This window comes from Mustela nigripes, chromosome 17 (genome assembly GCF_022355385.1).
Source record: "Mustela nigripes isolate SB6536 chromosome 17, MUSNIG.SB6536, whole genome shotgun sequence".
Taxonomy (NCBI): domain Eukaryota; kingdom Metazoa; phylum Chordata; class Mammalia; order Carnivora; family Mustelidae; genus Mustela; species Mustela nigripes.
The window spans coordinates 19,710,114-19,730,291 of NC_081573.1; the positions used below are offsets into that span (position 1 = coordinate 19,710,114).

At 51.0% G+C, this 20,178-nt stretch overlaps 1 protein-coding gene across 6 annotated transcripts in view; it reads left to right on the forward strand.

The window, feature by feature from the left end:
* The window catches only part of ANKRD27 (ankyrin repeat domain 27), a 51,257-nt gene that overhangs the window by 20,519 nt on the left and 10,560 nt on the right, over nt 1–20,178 (forward strand). For all 6 annotated transcript variants that reach the window (XM_059383149.1, XM_059383148.1, XM_059383151.1 and 3 more), the window contains 16 exons: nt 41–94; nt 214–279; nt 370–446; nt 1,292–1,413; nt 2,803–2,881; nt 3,360–3,492; nt 8,343–8,435; nt 9,421–9,548; nt 10,313–10,395; nt 10,885–11,000; nt 11,400–11,492; nt 13,107–13,304; nt 14,578–14,637; nt 14,738–14,857; nt 15,867–15,911; nt 18,757–18,879. In XM_059383149.1, the coding sequence (XP_059239132.1) occupies nt 41–94; nt 214–279; nt 370–446; nt 1,292–1,413; nt 2,803–2,881; nt 3,360–3,492; nt 8,343–8,435; nt 9,421–9,548; nt 10,313–10,395; nt 10,885–11,000; nt 11,400–11,492; nt 13,107–13,304; nt 14,578–14,637; nt 14,738–14,857; nt 15,867–15,911; nt 18,757–18,879 (1,590 nt within the window). The remainder of the gene's footprint in view (nt 1–40; nt 95–213; nt 280–369; nt 447–1,291; nt 1,414–2,802; nt 2,882–3,359; nt 3,493–8,342; nt 8,436–9,420; nt 9,549–10,312; nt 10,396–10,884; nt 11,001–11,399; nt 11,493–13,106; nt 13,305–14,577; nt 14,638–14,737; nt 14,858–15,866; nt 15,912–18,756; nt 18,880–20,178) is intronic.

Below are 20,178 nucleotides of genomic sequence, written 5' to 3' on the forward strand. Positions count from 1 at the left end.
GCCAGTCCAAGGTCTTTAACGTTACCTTCTCGTCCTGCAGAAAATGCTTGCCAAGCAGGAGGCCCAGATGAACCTGCTAAAGCAGGCAGTGGAGGTAAGAAGCCAGGCCAGGGCAGGGAGAGGAGGCAGAGGAGCAGGGGGTGGGAGGGGCAGGCTCCTATCCCCTCTGCACCCTCGGAATGGCTGTCTGTGGTCTGTTTGTTGATTCCACAGATGTACGTCCAGCACGATATTTATGATCTGATCTTTAAATATGTGGGGACCATGGAGGCAAGTGAGGTATGTCCTAAATCCTCATCATCCCCATTAGAAGCCTTTTATTCTTAGCTGTGTTAGAAATGTGAAGCTTGGTTAAAAATCTGCCATTAGGACGCTGCCTTTAACAAAATCACAAGAAGCCTTCAGGATCTTCAGCAGAAGGACATCGGCGTGAAACCTGAGTGCAGGTAAGAGCGTGTGCCTCTGGAGCTCGGCCCCCTCAGGGGCTGGGGCCTCTGCTTCTGGAAACAAGGCTCTCAGCCATAGGGACGGCACCCTGGTTTCATTCGGTTCCTTCCGAGGAGCAGTGCAGTTCCTTGTGACCCAAGATAAAGGACTGGGGTTGGCAGGGGTCCCCCTCCTGCCCTTGTGGCCAGCTGGAGCTTGAGGGGTGGGGCTTCCGCACAGCTGGTCTCTTGATGGGCACACTGCTCACCCAGGTGAGTCCCGCATACAGACACGCACCTCACCTGCCAGATGGGCGCCTGCTTTTGAATTAGTTTATGTTTCTTTGGTATTATGAAGTGTTTACGTTGAGACTGTTTTAACCCCTTTGAGCTATCTCACTCTGGGGCTAAGGATTTTTTTTTTTTTTTTTTTTTTTTTTTTTAAATTTTTTTTTTTTTTTTTTTTAGGGGTCACAAGTGGGGAGAAAGGGGGGGGGGGGGGGGGGGGGGGGGGGGGGGGGGGGGGGGGGGGAGCAGGCTCCCCGCTGAGCTGAGAGCCTGATGTGGGGCTTGATCCCAGGACCCTGAGATCATAACCTGAGCCAAAGGCAGAGGCTTAACCCACTGGGCCACCCAGGCACCTGCTAAGGATTTTTTTTTTCCCTAACATTCTACCGTCCTGCCTCTTTGATGGGACATTCAGAGGTGTTGAGTCTTGCCTCTGATTGGAGCCCGAGTTTTTCTTTTCATTTGTTGTTACCTACGGCTTGTCGTAAGCAGGGTAAATCTGAGGTGTGCTGTTAGATCAGGGAAGAAGGGCCCGCCCAGTGCGGTCTTAAGTTGTCACTTTCCGAATTATTTTGCAGCTTCAACATACCTCGTGCAAAGAGAGAGCTGGCCCAGCTGAACAAATGCACTTCCCCACAGCAGAAGTTGATATGTTTGCGAAAGGTGGTGCAGCTCATAACCCAGTCTCCCAGCCAGAGAGGTTTGTGCTCAGGGGAGGGGCCCGATGGTGGCACAGACACTTATGTCCAGGTGCAAAAGTCTGTTAAGGAGCAGTGTCGTCCTGAAGGGTCACACAGATGGGCTGATGTGGCGCAGAGCACCCCTGCGTCAGTACCCCAGAGTCTGTTCTGATGCATGGGTGCCTAGCAACAGGGGTCTGGGGGAGGATAGGCAAGATAAGGGCAAGAGAATAATGGTGCAGAAGTAGTGACCTCAAACCAGCCAGGCTTCCCTATACTTGCCCGGGCACCATGCGGCTGGTCTGTAGATCAGAATCCAAACAGCACAGTTTCTTTGAGAACCTGCCTTTTCCATAGCTTTCTGTTTCCAGAAAGGCACTGTCCACAGTGCAAGTCTGAGCTTGCCGAGGTACAATAATATGTATGATTGGCTTTAAACTTCCTGTCATGCATTCTCTTGAGATCCTGAGATCATTGAACATCCCATCAGGACGTTCACTGCTGGCTCTTTAGTCCAGGGCCACAGTGCTCACCGGCCCCCTCCTGCAGCTGTGTTCCAGCGACAAAATTCTTTGGCCAAAATTACAAACGTTTAATCTCCAAGAAAAATGTTCCAAGCTGGTGATGGAGACACGAGGGTTCAAGTGTACGTTAGACCCTTCTTCCTAATTTTGTGTCTGCTTAAAATTTTCCCTTACAAACAGTAAAGCAAAAGAAGCTAAGAAAAAAGTAAGGGGGAGTCATATCTGTGAGTGCAGATTGGGGGTGATCATCAAAGCGCATTAAGTGAAATGAAAGGGAGTGTATGTGGTACACTTCTAACGGCATTCCAGAAAGGGGGGGGGGGCAGCTGTGTGTCTGTATGCATGGTGGTGAGCTCCTGGGCTGTCTCTGGGAGGTTAGGAGGGCAGCAAGAGCAGTAACCTCTGGGTGGTGATCAGGCAGCAGGGGTGGGAGAAACCAAACCCCAGTTTGCTCTTTTGTGCTACTCAGATTTTTTTAGACATGTGAATGGATTCCTTAGAATTTAAACGTGAAAAAATTAAAAGAAGCTAAACATGAGCATTAGACGTGGCAGTGTATAAAATGGCAATGATCTCAGGAGGAAAGAGGTGGGCGCACCTTTGCCTTGTGTCTGCCCTCACAGACTCGAACCTCCTGGGAGGTGGTGAGGGAGGGGTCTGCTTGGAATTGCCTTCTTTTACACATGTTCTGAGAATGCTGGGCTTTTGCTTTCCCCGCAAATGGGACATCAGTTCAGGACACTGTCAAGGAGATTGTGCAGTGGAACCTCTCCCTGATATGTAGTCTTGCTGGATTGTGGCTTTGTGGGTTGGGTGATGGTGGGGCGTTGATGTACTTGTTGGTCTCATGATGGCTTTGAACATGTGTTCCCCCTCCCACCGCAGTTAACTTGGAGACCATGTGTGCTGATGATCTGCTCTCAGTCCTGTTGTATTTGCTTGTGAAAACAGAGATCCCCAACTGGTAATATTTTCTGCTAAAATACTTTTGCAAAATGGCAGCGTTGTACCGGGGTGGTTTTAGCTTAACTCCAGGAAATCGTGTGCCCCTTATGAGTCCATGGCTGTGTCTGCACTGCAGATGGTGTCCGTCATCCCATTTACACATGGGGAAACTAAGGCCCGGAGAGCTTATGTTACTTGTTCTGGAACATGCAGCTAGTCAGTGACTGAGTGGGACGTTGACTCCACTTGTGTTTGGCTCCAAAGCCCGTCCTCTTCTAACGGGAGCCCCCGGTTCACTTTACAATAGTCAGCTTTTTCAAAACTGGCATACTCCAGGAAAGGACCAAGAAGTTTTACTTACGTGCTCCAGGGCTTAAGTGGGCAGTATAAGAGCTCCTGGAGTTAACCGACTTCAGTCACTCACGCCCATAGTGCTGTTCCTGGAGATGTGGGAATTGGGTCCACAACAGTGAAAATACTTCTCTTCCTTTTGTTAGGATGGCAAATTTGAGTTACATCAAAAACTTCAGATTCAGCAGCTCAGCAAAAGATGAATTGGGGTACTGCCTGACTTCGATTGAGGCTGCGATCGAATATATTCGTCAAGGAAGCCTCTCCGTTAAGCCACCCGTAAGATCCCTCCTGCCCTGGCCTGCCTTTGTGGGTGTCCAGGCACCTTTGGTAGGGTTCTGAGGTTGGCGGGTGGAGAGGGGTGGCTCTTCTTCTTTTTTTTCTTTCAAGATTTATTTGAGATTGAGAGGGAGAGCGAGCAAGCACACATGCAGGGGAAGCAGAGGGAGAGGGAGTCTGACACGGGGCTTGATCCCGGGATCCTGAGATCATGACCTCAGCCCAAGGCAGACGCTTAACTGACTGAGCCACCCAGGCACCCTGGGGGAGGGGGATTCTTAAATGGTCTCCCAAGGATGGGGTCTCTGCTGTCTAAGGACTGTGGGGCTTGACAGCCATCCAGCAGCCTGAAACGTCAAGCATCCAGTTGGGTGTGCAAGTTGGCAGAATATGGCCGGGATTCACAGTTAAAAGCTTTGTCTGCTTTGTCTGCTTTATCAGTCCTTGCCATCCTCAAAAAAAAAGCACATAGGCAGAAGGGAGAGGCTAGAAACCAGGAGTTTGGATATCTAGGCAAGTGATGGGATTATTGACATAATGCAGTCTTAGGACTCACCAGCCTTATTATGATTTTCTTGGTGAGCATTCCTTAGGGGAGGCACTTGTATTTCTATGTGACGTGTGAGATCTTACACCAAGATCGCGTTGCTAGCTTGTTGCACCAGCTGGCAAAATGTGACAGTATGCACAGAATTTCAGCAGTGTTGAAAGTAATAAGGTGAAGAGATTCCCGTATCGCACACCAGGAGTCCTGAGGGCTGAGCATTCCCTCGATCTTAGAATCTCCCCAAGTAATAATCAGTTAAAACAGCTGGAAAAAACCAGAGACCTGCCCAGATAGGTGTACTTGAGTGAGATCATTTATTATTAAAATGTTTATGTGTTTTCCCATCTTTCTCCCATCCATGTCCACTTCACGTGATTTAAATTCTATTGTATATAGCATTTTACAGTCTTTTTTCCCGAAAGGATAGTTTTTTGTTTTTCTGATTAGGAGACTAATCCTTGCTTATAAGCAATATTTACAGTATACAGTTGCCCTTGAACAACTGGTTGAAAATCTGCGTGTAACTTGTGATCCCCCAAGAACTTAATTACCAGTAGCCTGCTGTTGGCCAGAGGCCTGATGATATAAATAGTCGAAAAACACATATTGTATTTATTATATGTATCCTATACTGTATTCTTAGAATAAAGTCAGCTGGGGGAAAATGTTATTAAGGAAATCATGAGAAAGAACACATTGCATTTAGAGGAATGTACTGTGGCTGTCCTTATCCAAGTGGACCCGTGCAGTTCAGATCTCTGTTGTTCAAGGGACAGCTGTATACACTTGCAGTGAAGACAAAAAAATACCTTTCTCAAACTCACCAGCCAGGGATGACTTATTAACGGTTTGGTGTATGTCTCTTTTCTGTGCCTATACAATTTTTAAAAAAGATTTTATTTATATATTTATTTATTTAATTATTTATTTTTAAATTAAATTAAAAAAATTTAAATTCAGTCAGCCAGCATATAGTACATCATCAATTTTTGGTGCAGCGTTCAGTGATTTGTTAGTTGCGTAAAACACCCAGTGTTCATCACATTGCGTGTCCTCCTTATTTTAGGGAGAGAGAGACAGTGTGTGAGCAGGGGGAGGAGCAGAGAGACAGGGAGAGGGAAAGAGTGGAGCAGACGCCCCGGTGAGTGAGGAGCCTGACACAGGGCTCCATCCTGAGATGATGACTGGAGCCAAAACCAAGAATCGGGCGCCTAGCCGACTGAGCCTCCCAGGGTCCCTCTCCAGTTGTATTTTTAACTGAAATTTGAGATTATGCTCCTCTTATTGGCACGTAGGCTGGTGGTAGGAATTGCCTGATGCCTCTCGATGGGTTCAAGGGCACACCTTGTCGCCTGGAGGGAGGGGTTGCCATTCCCTTGCTGGCTGTCTGCTTGCTTGCTTTCTGTGGCCTGTAGACAGCTAACACTTGGAGCCTTTGACCAGAGTAGAAGGAGGTGGCTGACCACACAGCACCGGTCGGCTTCCCACACCCACTTGGACTTCAGACAACATCTGGAGTGGGATTGGAGGAGTTGTTTTGGTTTTTCTTTGTTATTTATTTATTTATTTAAGATTTTATTTTTAAGTAACCTCGACATCCACGGTGGGGCCAGAACTCACAATCCCAATATCGAGACTCAACGTGCTTCAGCGACAGCTAGCAGCTAGCCAGGCACCCCTGGATTGGGGAGGCTTTGAGGGGTGGCCCCTCTTATGCTGGTGCTGGTTCAAGCCCAGTACTTGTATTTATCCCTGGGCAAGTCCACATCTCTCAGTTTCTGTCCATTTCGTGTCTACACTGAAGGTGATGCTGTATGTTTCACCTCTTGCTAGGAGTTTCCAAGAATGAACTAGGGGGTTTGGAAGTGCCTGTGTGAAGCATGAGCTGATACTCCTGTCCTCAGCTTGCTTTTCCAACAACCCTGCATCTGGGTGTCTCATTTCCTGGTTCTCCGGGGCATCCTGCGTGGATGGCTTCTGTGGGCCATGTGGGGACACCGCCCATTGTGCCCCTCTTGTCTGAGGTGTCTGCCCCTGGTCCTGGTCCTGCCTTCCTGGATGGGGGCAGTTGGTCCCATCAGGTGTCAGGACAGGGTGTGCCTTATCCTTACAGCTGGCTGTGGAGCCAGCAGCCCCTTGGGCCTTGAGTGGGACAGGCCTTAGAGATGCTCTTACCTGTGTTGACAGAACAGGTGTCATGGCTTCCTTGTCTTTTGTGATGCTAGCTCTGAGGTTCTGCCTTGGCCTTGGTCAGCCTTAGCTGCTGACTGGCTTCCTGTCCCAGTGCAGTTCTGTCTTGGAAGGTGTGAGGCCAGTGTGATGTGTCCGTGTCCCTTCCTGGGAAAGGAGCTCAGGTGGCTCTCCACACAGCAGGTGACATTTCTGGAGAGCAGTCAGGACTCAATATCAGTAAATCAAATTTTGTCTTCCTATTGCCTCTTTATATACTATGATGTAGCTTCACCGAAATTTCCCCCCTTAATATCTTATTGTACCTGAGGTGACTATATATGCATTCTTTAAGCTTAAAGACTTAGAAGTCTTGTAAATAAAGACTAGCTTACTGAAAATGAGCATTAGTGGGATGACGCTAGTTTAACCTTTGTAGACCAAAAACCAGGGAAAACCTTGAAAGAATTGGTTCCCTTCTCTGTTCCAGCTTTGTGGGCTTCTGGTCTTTCTCACTGTACTGGGTTTCTCATAACTAACATATTCCCCCTTCCCAGATATATCTGAGCTGATGTGCTGTCTCTTCTAGTAGGTAATTTCTCCTTGAAGGTTCAGGCCCCAAGGACTTGCCTTTCTTCATCATCGCTCTTCATATAGTCAGCCAGAGTGGAGGAAGGAAACCCCACATTTACTGACATGACAGTGTCTTTCACGTTTCTCTGACCCTAATCTGCTTGGCTACAAATCACTGAGTAAAACAGGTTGTTAGAGCTTCATATAGCAACTGGCAGCTGGCAGCAAACGGGCTCTCATTCTGAGGGGTTGGTGTGTGTTTAATGCTCTTAGGGCTGCTGGTGTGAGGGACCGTGCCGACAGAGGACCCCAGAAAGGGGCTGTCCCTTGAGCTGCCACCCAGGCTCTGTCTTTAGCTGGATCTTGCGTCAGAACTTAGCCGTAATGGGCCTTATCCCATACCTTTGTCAGGGTTTGGTGAGTTCTTCTGGCAGTAGCTGGCTGGGGGCAGAAACCCCTCTTACCCCCCACGGAGACTTTTTTGAGGAAGTTCATCTGTCATCAGTCAAGTTGCAGGTGGTTGGGCGAGGGTTGAACTGTCTTGCTAGGAATTATTTCATAGAGAAGGATGCGTTTTTAGATTTGTGTATCTGAGTAAACATTACCTGTAACATGAAGACCTGGGTTTCTTATTTAGGGGAGACCCCCGTGTATTATGGGATTCGGGAAGGGTGGCCCTGTTCATCTGCTATTTTATTATTTTTATTTTATTATTATTATTTTTTAAAGATTTTTATTTATTTATTTGACAGAGATCACAAGTAGGCAGAGAGGCAGGCAGAGAGAGGGGGAAGCAGGCTCCCTGCCGAGTGAAGAGCCCGATGTGGGGCTTGATTCCAAGACCCTGGGACCATGACCCAAGCTGAAGGCAGAGGCTTCAGCTCTCTGAGCCACCCAGGTGCCCCAAAGATTTTATTTTTTTGACAGAGATTACACGTAGGCAGAGAGGCAGGCAGAGAGAGAGAGAGAGAGAAGCAGGCTCCCCACTGAGCAAAGAGCTGGATGTGGGGCTCAATCCCAGGACCCCGAGATCATGACCTGAGCTGAAGGCAGCAGCTTCATCTGCTATTTTAGTAAGGATGTTCAGAGAGCAAGACTTTTCTCCCTCTTGCTGGGTGACACTGGGAAATCTAGAACAGTCTGTCAGATGGTTGTCCTCTCTGTATGCCCAGATAAAGTGGCAGGGGCTAGGGCTCTGCAGGCTGTAGAGCAGTGGTTTGAGAGGAGGAGGCCAGGGCAAACCGGGCTTCTGCCTAGAGGAGGTTAGTGTGAACGTGCTACATTCCACACTGAGTGAAGACACATTCCATGCGCGCACAGAGGCAGCGTGCCCCCCAGACCCGCCCCCCCGCCCCCCGTCAAGCTAGCTGCTTCCTGGGGGGACAGATGGGAAGCGCTTTGCCCAGCCCGATGAGGATCTGCTCTCTGGCCCAGGGACAGAGGCTCTGCCGACCGTGTTCTGTGAGGAGGTAGCCAGGACTGCTCCCAGGTTCTCCGTGTGGAAGGGTCTGCACGGACATGTGACAAGTTGATAAAACAGATTATTGGGCTTTTCCTGCAGGAGTCTGAGGGATTTGGTGACCGACTGTTCCTGAAGCAGAGAATGAGCCTATTGTCTCAGATGACTTCAACTCCCATTGATTGTCTGTTTAAGGTAAGACACCTGCACGGCCCTTGAGGGCACAGGCCCCTGAGGGATGTTTCGTTTTTCCGCATCTCTAAGATCTTTCCGGCATCTGTCAGGGGGATGTGCTTGGTTCAACACCGAAGTTCACGTCGGTGGTCAGAGAGGATGGTTGGGCTGCTGGGGTTTGACGTCTGTGCATCTCCCCCAAGGTGTGCTGTGCCGTGGCCGAGAGGGACAGCACGCCTGGAGCCCTGTGCCTGGGCTGTCCTCTCTCACCTGTTCGTCAGGGTCTGCTCTGAGGTGCCCCCCTGGGTGGTCTCAGCAGAGCTGCTTCCTCTCCTGGGCTCTGGGAACCCGTGCTGCCGACATTCATGGGAGCATGCGCCAGAGCGAGAGCTCAGCACGCAGCAGCTCCCTGCTCAGATGTGACCGACCCCTGGGAGGCTAGCGAGGTGCCCTCCTGGGTGGTCGGCGAGGGCTGGGTAGGGGCTGGGGCAGCGTGTTCCCCAAAGCGTCTCGCTCCCCGAGAGGAACACATCCAGGAGTCACGGGGCTGAGCCCTGCTCTGCAGCCTTGTTTGTTGATGGGCTCTCGTGCTAATGCAGCCATTTCTGTCCCCCCAAACCAAGGCTCTGTTAGGACCCAAGAGGTCGGGACGGAGGCATGTTCTAAGGAGGAGCCTGTGTCCACTCTGAGGTTCCAGGAGGCATGATCCTCCCCCACCATTGCTCTGGGAATTTTGTCCTGTTGTCGTTTTAAGCTACGGATGATTTATAGCATTTGCAGAAGTAGAGAATGTAAATCACAGCCACGTGGCCATCTCTGTCCTGTTTCGTCTCCATCCCCGACCTGCTTTTTGTGTCTGCCCAGATTATTTCAGAACACATCCCAGACAGCCAGTCATGTTATCCAGGCGCCCCCAGATACGTGTTTCTGTAAGGAGGCTCCAAACATTCACGCCTGAAGAAGAGAATTCCTTCACTTTGATAGTATTTTTGACGTCCCTTTGTAGCACATAGCGGCGGGTAACCAGAAAGAAGTGGAGAGACTTCTGAGCCAAGATGACCAAGATAAAGATGCCGTCCAAAGGATGTGTCACCCTCTGTGCTTCTGTGATGACTGTGAGAAACTTGTCTCCGGGTAAGAGGCTCCCCACAGAGGCTCAGTGTGTGGCATGTGGGAGGTGCAGGCCCGGGGAGATGTCTCCACTAGTTTGCTGTGGTTTCCCTTCCCCTTGTCGGGCTCTTCTGCTGGGTGTCAGAGCCTACAGGGTGGGTAGGGCAGGGACGCTGGAACCAGATGCCTCACCCTGCAGGAGACTGAGCAGGGGTTGGATGAGCTTTGGGACACTGTTGAATAGATCCGGCTTGGCTCACACCCCGAGATGGGTCTGCTAGCCCCAGGACTCTGGCATATCTAGCCTGGCTTTTCCTTGCCATTCTTAGGGTGTATTTTTCTATATCTTCCATCTTTCTCTCTCTCTCTTTTTTTTTTTTAGAAAGAGAGACTGAGAGTAGGGGTGGGGAGGGACAGAAGGAGAGGGAGAATCTTTTTTTTTTTTTTTTAAAGATTTTTATTTATTTATTTGACAGAGATCACAAGTAGGCAGAGAGGCAGGCAGAGGGGGAATGGGGGAAGCAGGCTCCCGGCTGAGCAGAGAGCCCGATGCGGGGCTCAATCCCAGGACCCTGGGATCATGACCTGAGCCAAAGGCAGAGGCTTTAACCCACTGAGCTACCCAGGCGTCCCGGAGAGGGAGAATCTTAAGCAGGCTCCATGCCCAGCATGAGCCAAATGCTGGGCTTGATCTCACAACCCTGAGATCATGACCTGAGCCAAAATCAGGCGTTGGATGCCCAGCCAACTGAGCCATCCAGGTGTCCCCCCTCTTCTTCCTCTTTTAGGAGGCTGAATGATCCCTCCATTGTCACTCCATTTTCCAGAGATGACAGGGGTCACACACCGCTCCATGTGGCCGCCCTCTGTGGTATGTGGTCTTGGGTTGGCCTATGGTTGGGCTACTTTGCCTTAAAGGGATGGAGCCAGGGGTGGCCCAGCAGAGGCCTGACTGACAGAGGGCGGCAGAGTCGGGGGTGGAAGGGCCCATGTCGTGGGCTGTGCCCAGGGCCTTTGCTATTTTTTTTAGCAGTTGCACAGTATTCCATCCTGTGAACTGAGGAACTGTGGACTCTTCTGTGGATATCTAAGACTCTCTTCCCCTACCTTCTGTTCCTGAAAGGTGGACTAGAGCTGAGCCCCCTCCAGAGGGCCAGTGGCGGGGAGGGGGGGTCCATTCCAGAGTGCCCTGAATCAAGAGTCTGACTTAACGTTAGCTCAGGCTCCTCTCCAGGGGAAAAACACTTCCTAGTGTGTTCCCTGCCAGAGAATAAGAGGGCAAAATAATGGGACTCCAGGTTTAGGGTTCGGAGAGCCCCTGCTCTTTCCTTCTCCGTGGCAAAACCCCTCTGTTCTGCAGGGCAGGCATCCCTCATTGACTTCCTGGTTTCCAGAGGTGCGGTGGTGAACGCCACGGACTATCACGGCTCTGCCCCCCTGCATCTCGCCTGCCAGAAGGGCTATCAGAGTGCCACGGTGAGCGGGGTGCCATCCCCGTGCCCGTGCTCCCAGGAGCCTGGCTCCGCACAGCTGCATCATGGTCACGCTCTTGCGTCGCAGCTTGGCCCTGCTGCAGCCTGCCGGGGTGGGCCATGTGTCTTAGGCCACGACACCTCCCTGTGGGCCCACTGGACAGAGTCCTTCAGTGTCGATGTGAAACGTCGTGGTGGCTTTGGGGGAGGAGGGTGGGGCTGTGGGCCTTGTTCTTTAATCTCTCCACATTTTAAAGGGAAGGATGAGCATGAGGGTGGAATTTTAATTGTAGCGTAGGTCACTAAGGTTGCAGGTGGCAAGGTGCGACCTCCCCCGTGAGCCTCTGGGTCATGCTGCCTGAGGAAGCACGGGCCTCACCTGCACGCTCTCTTCTCTCGGCAGCTGCTGCTCCTGCACTATAAAGCCAGCCCCGAGGTGCAGGACAACAACGGCAACACACCTCTCCACCTGGCTTGCACCTACGGCCACGAAGACGTAAGTGGTGCCTCTGTGCCCGGGGTGGCCGAGTTCCCCACTTCTCACTTGCCGGGAGATGCAAACGTCTGGTTGGTTGAATGTCGTGCTTCATGTTGGTCGTTACTGGAACATTTGGCGTGTAATTTCTTTTTAATTAAAAAAGCCTTAAATTTACTACAGCTGCTCCGCTGAAATAACAGAAATCCAAACATGAATTGCCCGTTAGCGTACCCTGAAATTAAAATCATTTTCATTCATTGCCTGCTGCCATCTGGTTCTTACCTTTGTTCACCTTCAGTTTTTACTTTCTATATTTTTATAGTAATAGTGACAATTGCATCATTTCTGTTTCCCCTTAACAGCCAACTGTGTGTGTGTGTGTGCGTGTGAGTCTGTGTTTGTGATTTTTGTCCTGACCGCTTCCTCTCCCATCTTCTCTGTGTGGTAACAGTGGGGTGGGTTTACACATACCCAAGCCTGAGGCTGCGTTAGGGGTGGATGTGGAAAAATGAAATGGTACCCTCTCCATCTTTATAAAGCGACTTTCTTCCTTGATCATGGAAATCCTGGAGGTCCGTAAACGTAGCCCCAGCCCGTCCTTTCGTCACTACACAGTGATCTGTTGTATGTGTTGCGTCTGTGTCCCTAAGACCACCCCTTGGTTCAGTGCTTTGCGGGGGATGACTGATAGGACTCAGCATGTAGTCCCACGACTCTGATGGACAATGGCCAAAGGACCCAGAGCACAGTCACCAAAGGGAAAAGGTGCAAAGAAGAAGTCCAGAGGAAGCCAGATGCAAGCTTCCAAGTGTCCACTCCCCAGGGAGACGTACAGGACATCCTCAGTTTGTCCAGCAGTGAGTTATAACAGCAAATATGACAGGTGGACAACCTGGAAAGCTCTGTAGGGACTCAGGGCCCAGGATTTTTACTGGAAACTGGTCATGTAAATAACGCCAGGCCTACCACATGTCAGACTTCCAGACTCCTAGAAGGAAAGCAGGTGTTCAGCCTAACCCATGTTGTTGCACAATTTAGATGGGTTATACAGCAAGCCATTGTACAAATCCAAGCTGAAGAACATTGCAAGTCAGGGACTGGCCTTGCAAGCGGGCCTTGCAGGACAGCGGTCTCCGCTGACATGCTGTGGTCATTCCCTTCTACAGTTGGATATATCACAATTTATTCAGCCTTTTTTTACTGATCGACAGTTTGCAAAAAAGTGATGTGTCCTGAGGAGGTAACCATGAGGTCTGTCTCTCTTATTTCTTTTTTATTTATTTATTTATTTATTTATTTTTTATTTAAAGATTTTTATTTATTTATCAGAGAGGGAGAAAGCAAGCACAGGCAGACAGATGGCAGGCAGAGGCAGAGGGAGAAGCAGGCTCCCTGCTGAGCAAGGAGCCCGATGTGGGACTCGATCCCAGGACGCTGGGATCATGACCTGAGCCGAAGGCAGCTGCTTAACCAACTGAGCCACCCAGGCGTCCCTGTCTCTCTTATTTCTGTACATTCGCTTGCTGAGAGGAGCCTGGATGGAAGTAGGGCACGGACCGAGGCTGTGGGGTCCACAGACACTGCCTGCGGCATGGCATGCGACTTACTGGTGGTATTTCCCATTTTCTTTAGTGTGTGAAGGCCTTGGTTTACTACGACGTGCAGGCATGCAGACTAGACATCGGTAACGAGAAAGGGGACACCCCACTACACATAGCTGCACGGTGGGGCTACCAAGGCATCATAGAGACGCTGTTACAAAATGGAGCATCCACGGAGATCCAGAACAGGCTGAAAGAAACACCGCTGAAGTGTGCACTAAATTCAAAGGTAGCTTTGTTTTCATCTCAGCATCAGTATCACTTAAAAAAACAACAAAAAAAATCAATGTCCAAAGACTGGGTCTTGGCTGTGCTGGACAAGCGGTGCATTAGTGCCTGAGGCCTGAACTTGGCCTGTGCCCTTCCTGCTGCAGTTGGGATCTGGTCGTCCGTGGGTTTTTACTTATTTATATTATCTCCAGCTTTACCAGCAGTTTTTCTCAGTCTTGTTCCAAGAGATGGTCCCAGAAGGGTTGGCCCTGGCCCCTAAGTGCGGTTGGTTTCAGAGCAGGTGACGTGGTGGGGGAGCGGACATGGGGCAGAGGCTCTGGTGGAGAGAAGCAGGGACAGGGCCTGTGGTGTGGGAGCAGCAGTCTGTCTTCCTGTTACTTCCGTCCTCAGCTCCGAAGTGCCTTCTTCTCTTCTGGCTGGTTCTGATCGTCGTTGCGTACGGTTTCTCATAATGAATCAGTCCTTTCCTGTTGGTGATTTCTGGAACTACGTCAGGGTCTGGCAGCGTGTCGTGAAAGTGCTCCGCTTATTAGCAGGTGGGGAGTGGGGCGGGGGGATTGTGTGCAGAGGCCGGTTCTCTGTGCCTTGCCTCCCGCAGCCGCTCTGGCCCAGGGGATGTCCCCGGAGAAGCGTAGCCAGCCCGAGGCCATCGGACCATGTCCCGCGTATGGTGGTTGTGTGTCCCACATGAGAGAGATGCCATCTTGATGCCGGCCTCTGGCCCTTTCCCTTCACGCAGGCTCTGCCGTCCGCCTCGTGACATTTTACCGGCCACTCTTAGAGCTCCCAGCTCTGTTCCACTGGCTTCTCTCTGGGTGTTCACATCTCTTTGAGGAGCGCAGTTTTTGTCTTTTGACCCATTTATTGAGATATGATGGATGCACAAAAAGCCAAATTTATTTAATGTGTGCGACTCAGGGAGCTTGGGGACGAGTACACGCCTGTGACACCCACTCTGTGACCTGTGCCATGGATGTGCCCGTCACGTCCAGGTGTTTCCTCCCGCCCTCTTTCTGTCATGAACAGTAGTACTATGTTGCGTGTGTCCTCCAAACACAGCACGATGTCCACCTCTCGTGTGGTCGTGAGGTCTGCCTACTCTGTGTGGTCCTGTAGGAGCTCCCGCCCACTCGGGAGTTGGTTTCTCTGTCTTTCCAGGGGTGTGGTGGAGCTGCGTGATGTTCGGAGGAGATGGGCAGGCAGCTAGACGAACGGGTGACACTACTCTGGCAACCTTTCTCAGTATTTTTCATGTCCCCTTCTCCTCCTAGATTCTGTCAATAATGGAAGCCCATCATCTGCCCTTGGAAAGAAGGAGGAAGTCTTCAGAGGTGAGTGAACAGGGCTGGGCTTGGGCACCCCCCCCACAGACCACGGCCTGCTCTCTGGCCCTCACAAGGCCCTTCTCCTGTCGGGGCCCCGTGGCCGCAGGTCCCTGTGCAGCCCCCTCAGCACCCTGTGGACTCCATCAGCCAGGCCTCCTCCACCTCCAGCTTCTCCTCTGCGTTGGTGAGCTCCAGACAGGAGGAGCCCAAGAAGGACTACAGAGAGGTAAGGATCCCAGATGGAAGGGCGGATGCGAGGGCAGCCCTGTGTTGAGGCAACTGGTTAAAGAGCCACGTACGACGAGGGCTGCCCAGTGGGCCTCCGCTGCCATTGCTGGGCCAGTGTGTGGGGCACGGCCCGGAGGGGAGCCCAGTCAGGAGTTCTCACCCTGCTCCTTGCATGTGCGGCTCCTAAAGCAGCTCTTTGCTTTGGGGATAGTGTGTGCGTGTGTGAGACAGAGGGAGAAAGGGGTGTCTTCTAGAAGAAGTCTAAGGAAAGTCACCTGTGGGTATTCAGATCTATGATCATTTTACAAACTTAGTTCTCCGCCCTTATGTCCCACTGAGTAAGCATCCCTGTCAGCCTGAGTGGTGGTCATCCTGACGTCTTGCCAACACGTTGTTGTATTCTGTGAAAAGTAGTTTATAGCCCTTTTTTTTTCTTCTTCTCCATTTAACCTGTCTGTGAGCTCGTCCGGCGTCAGCCCACAAAGCAGACCATCCTATGAACAGGCCACACTCCTCTGCCTGTTTCCCTGTGCACGGGGAGCCTCCCTGCCTCTGTGCAGGGTATTCGTCCCCTGCCACCCCTGAGCTGTGACCTGCACTTGGAGGGCCCGAAGAGCTTAGCTTGATGCGATGGCACAGGAGACAAAGCCAGGAGATACATTCCAGGGTCTAAGAGAGCCCTGGCATGGTTCCTGGTGTGCTCTTAGCTGTCAGGTGATGAGGGCTGAGTACACGTGACCCTGTAGGCTTGTGCTTTCATTCACAGTGACCGGCGTCTTCCTTGGCCACGTCACCAGATCACTCCCTAGGCGTCAGGGGGAGCTGGGTTCGGTATGCGCTGGCGCCCTGCTGGACAGCCCAGCCGGATAGTCTCAGGGATGTGCTTGCAAGATGCTGAATGAGGTGTTGAAACTCCACAGACCAAGAGACAAATGAGAGTTTCTGGGTTTTCTATAACTACTTTATTATTGAAATCATTTCCTAACATTCTTTTTCCTTTACTTAAGGTAGAAAAACTCTTAAGAGCGGTTGCTGATGGAGATCTAGAAATGGTGAGTCTTTAGCAGCATGTCTAAAAAAGCTTGCTGTTGTGAGAAGAGCTGAGCCTGTTTCTAGTCTCTGGTTCAGTCAGGAGCTACGTCCTGTTCCCTTTCACATGGCAAGGCTGCATTTAGTGACTATGGGGTCATGTAGGTGTTCGTGTTTCCCTGTCATGTAAGGAAGCAGGTGGTCATAAAGCCACACAGAAAGCCTTTCAGACATCCAGGTTCCAGGAGGCTGCTGAGGTGTTGTCCAGCCCATCGTGTGTGGGAGCACAGAGTGTGGGCTCCAGTCCCGGTCCGCTAGCTGGGAGCAGGGTGCTCAGGCAGGGCGGGTAGAGAGGAGGGGTGGCGGGTGGAGTGGGTAGTGCCAGAGCCCAGAGGCCCTGCTGTGGCCCCTTGGAAGTGGTGGGACCTGGGCAGGAGGCTGAGGTCTGAGGCATGGGAGTCCAAGGTGTCCCAGGTGTCCTGGTAGGGTGTTCCGATGAGGTGGTGCTGGCTGTTGGGAGGAGAAGGCCTGGCTGGGGGAGGGTGGTGTCTGCCCCAGCCCTCCCTGCAGATGCCAGGGAACATCTGGTCATGTCATGGAGAGCAGAGGCAGCCTTCCTTAGATTCCATGGATGGTTTCCCTGGCTTGCCTTTGACTTCCCGAAAGAAGTGTTTTCCACTTTATTTTATTTAAAGATTTTATTTATTTACTTGAGAGAGAGACAGTGAGAGAGAGCATGAACAAGGAGAAGGTCAGAGAGAGAAGCAGACTCCCCATGGAGCTGGGAGTCCGATGCGGGACTCGATCCCGGGACTCCAGGATCATGACCTGAGCCGAAGGCAGTCGTCCAACCAACTGAGCCACCCAGGCATCCCGTGTTTTCCACTTTAAAAGGAGCAGTAACATAGGTTACTATGAGGAGCTCAGAATAAATCATCTGACGAGGGAGTTTGATGCTGCTGTGTGGTTCAGGAGGGCCTTTTGCAGATGATCCGGCATGAGGTGGAGCATAGAAGTTACTAGAGTCTGATTATGACCGCCTTGGGGATGTTCGGAATCTGATTGTAGTTTCCAGTGTATTCGCTTTTATCAGTGCACCAGACTGACACATGGTCCCTCTGGGGAATGGGACAAGGATGTCTATACCATATGTGTCTTCTCATGAGACCGGTCCCAGGAGAACTCAGCATTGTTTGGAGGAAGCAGAGTAGGACTTCCTCACGCCCCCTTGAGCCCTGGTGTGAACCAGTGGCGTAGTCTGTGTGGAGAAACGATTATGACTGTCCCTGGTCATGAATACCCACTCCTCCTCCTTCTGTGGGTGGGTCAAAGGAATTTGACCATTCGTGAAGGTGGCGAGCAGAGGCAGACCGCCTGGTGCCCAGGAGTCCCCACCCAAACTGATCTACCCCGTGACAGCCTCCAACCCCTGTCCGAGGCACCTGCCCCTGCTCCCCCCGTTCTTGTTCCCTCCCCTTGTCTGTCCCAGCTAGCCTGTTAGCTGAGGCTCCTGGGTCAAGGCCTTTGGGATTTCCATGCTCAGGGGTCAGGAGGTGGAAGGGATATGGAGGAGAGACTTTGGGCTTGAAGGTGGCCTTCTTGAACCCCTTGTCACTCCCCACATGCACGTGCTGACTTCCGCAGTGCTCGGAACCAGGCCTAGAAATGTATTCATGTTGTTGCCAGTTTTCAAATTTAATATTCTAGAGACTAGTTTCTACTATAACATAAATTTGACCTTTTTCTGGTGGTCTTCAGTGCGTTCCTGTGTGGCTACTGCGGGGCTAGTGTGTGGAGGGGATGCTGGAGTGGCGTCAGGGAGCCCGAGTGTAGGTTCTGACCACTGCTTCCTAGTTGTGTGGCTTTGGATGAGATTCCCTCTCAGAGTGAGTTTTCTCCCAGGTTAGAAGGGACGAGTGGGGGGCACCTGGGTGGCTCAGTGGGTTAAGCCGCTGCCTTCGGCTCAGGTCATGATCTCAGGGTCCTGGGATCGAGTCCTGCATCGGACTCTGCCTACTTGTGATCTATCTCTGTAAAATAAATAAATAAAATCTTAAAAAAATAAAGAAGGGACGAGTGGTGTCTTTTTTTTTTTTTTAAGATTTTATTTATTTGACAGACAGAGATCACAAGTAGGCAGAGAGGCAGGCAGAGAGAGGGAAGCAGGCTCCCTGCTGAGCAGAGAGCCTGATGTGGGGCTCAATCCCAGGACCCTGGGATCATGACCCAAGCCAAAGGCAGAGGCTTATCCCACTGAGCCACCCAGGCGACCTGGGACAAGTGGTTGTTGAAAGAGTACAATTAGATAATACAAGCCCTGGTGCTTGTGAAATGCTCCAGGACCGGGGAGTGAAAGCAGCACCACGCTGTCACGCTGTTCTCTTTTAAGATAAAGGAATCTCTGGGGCGCTTGGGTGGCACGGTCGGTTAAGCGTCTGACTCTTGATTTCAGCTCAGGTTGTGATCTCAGGGTCCTGGGATCGAGCCCCACGTTAGGCTCTGTTCAGCTCAGAGTCTTTCGGATTCTTTCTCCCTCTCCATCTGTCCCTCCCATTTGTGCTCGCTTGCTCTCTAAAAGAAATAATTCTTAAAAAAAAAAAAAAAAAAAAAAGATGAAGGAGTCTGTACCACTAACTGTAGAAATGGCAGCTAAAGTTCTCTGCATCACCAGTAAAAGGACTAAAATCACTGGTGGTTGAGGAAGTGTAAGCCCTGGTCTGGGAGCGGGTGTGTGTGTGTGTGTGTGTGCGCGCGCGCGCATGTGTTGTGTGTGTAGGAGAGAGAGGGAGGGAGGGAGAGATACTGTAGCTAGTAAAGGAGCTAAGGATGAGTTTTAAGCTCCCGTTTCTCCTTCCTGCCCAACACCAGGTGCGCTACCTTCTGGAGTGGACCGAGGAGGACCTTGATGAGCTGGAAGGTGCCATCAGCGTAGACAGTATTGAATTTTGTCACCCCCTGTGCCAGTGCCCGAAATGTGCTCCAGCTCAAAAGGTTTGGCTGTGCTTCCATTGGTGTGGCTGGGGGTGGGGATGGGGAGGCAAATAATTCTTCCCTGAGGGAAGCTGTCTGCTTCCCAGCTAGCTGGTTACCGAGTGGCTGTTAGCTGGCATCCCCTGAGATGTGGTGAGGGAGGTTTAGTTGTTCAGCTCAGGGAGGAGGGAGGCTAACACGAGTGTGGATCTGGCTTGGGCGCCTTGCTTTCTGAATGGGCAGGTCAGGGAGCAGAGACATGCACACGTGCTCAGTGTTTCAGCTGCTCTGCGGGACCCTGAGTCACAAGGCAAGAGTCCATGGCTGAGGGTGTCTGTCCACATGGCTGCCAGTCCCCTGAGGAAGCTGCATTCGAGTTCCATTGACCACAGTCTTTGCTTAAGTTGGTCCCCCTTCTGCGGGAGGACCCTCCCTCCAAATATAGAGGATCCCCTGTGTCCTTTACCCAGTCTCCCCCAGTGGTAACAGCTTGCAAAGCCATAGGACTGTTTCTTATCCAGGATATTGACGCAGGAAACAGTTTACACATCTTATCCACAGTTATTTGATTTTACCTGTGCCCAGTATGCATGCATGTGGGTGCACGTGTGTTCACTTTTATCACACACATAGCTTTGTGCATCAACCACTACACTGAAGGTGCCAACACTCTCCCTCATCATGAGGAGAACTACTCACGTTGCCTTTTCCCACACCCATCTGCCCCCCTGCTGCCCCCTAAACCCTGAGTTAATTTTTGTACAAGGTGTGATATTGAGGTTGAGGTTCATTTTTTTGCCTATGGATATCCTCCTCTTTTCATCACTTGTTCAAAATACCATCCTTCCTCCGTTGACTTGCTGTCCCACCCTCGTTGATAATATACAGTGTGGGTCTCTCTGCAGGGTCTGTGTTCTCTTCCATGGTCTGTGCGTCTGTCCTTCCATCAGTTCCACACTGTCTTGATTACTGTAGCTAGAGGAAACTTTTGTATCAGGTAGAGTCATTCTTCATAACTTGCTCTTCTTTGCCAGGATCATTATAGCTACTCTAAGGCCTGTGGGTTTGTTTATGTCTATCAGAACTCTTACTAGGGTTTTGGTAGGACTTGCATTAAAAACTGTAGATTAGGGACGCCTATGTGGCTCAGTTAGTTAAGTGGCTGCTTTCGGCTCTGGTCATGATCCTGGGGTCCTGGGATTGAGTCCTACATCGGGCTCCTTGCTCAGCAGGGACCCTGCTTCTCTCTCTGCCTCTGCCTGCCACTCTGCCTACTTCTGCTCTGTCTCTGACAAAAAAAAAAGTCTTTTTTTTTTTTTT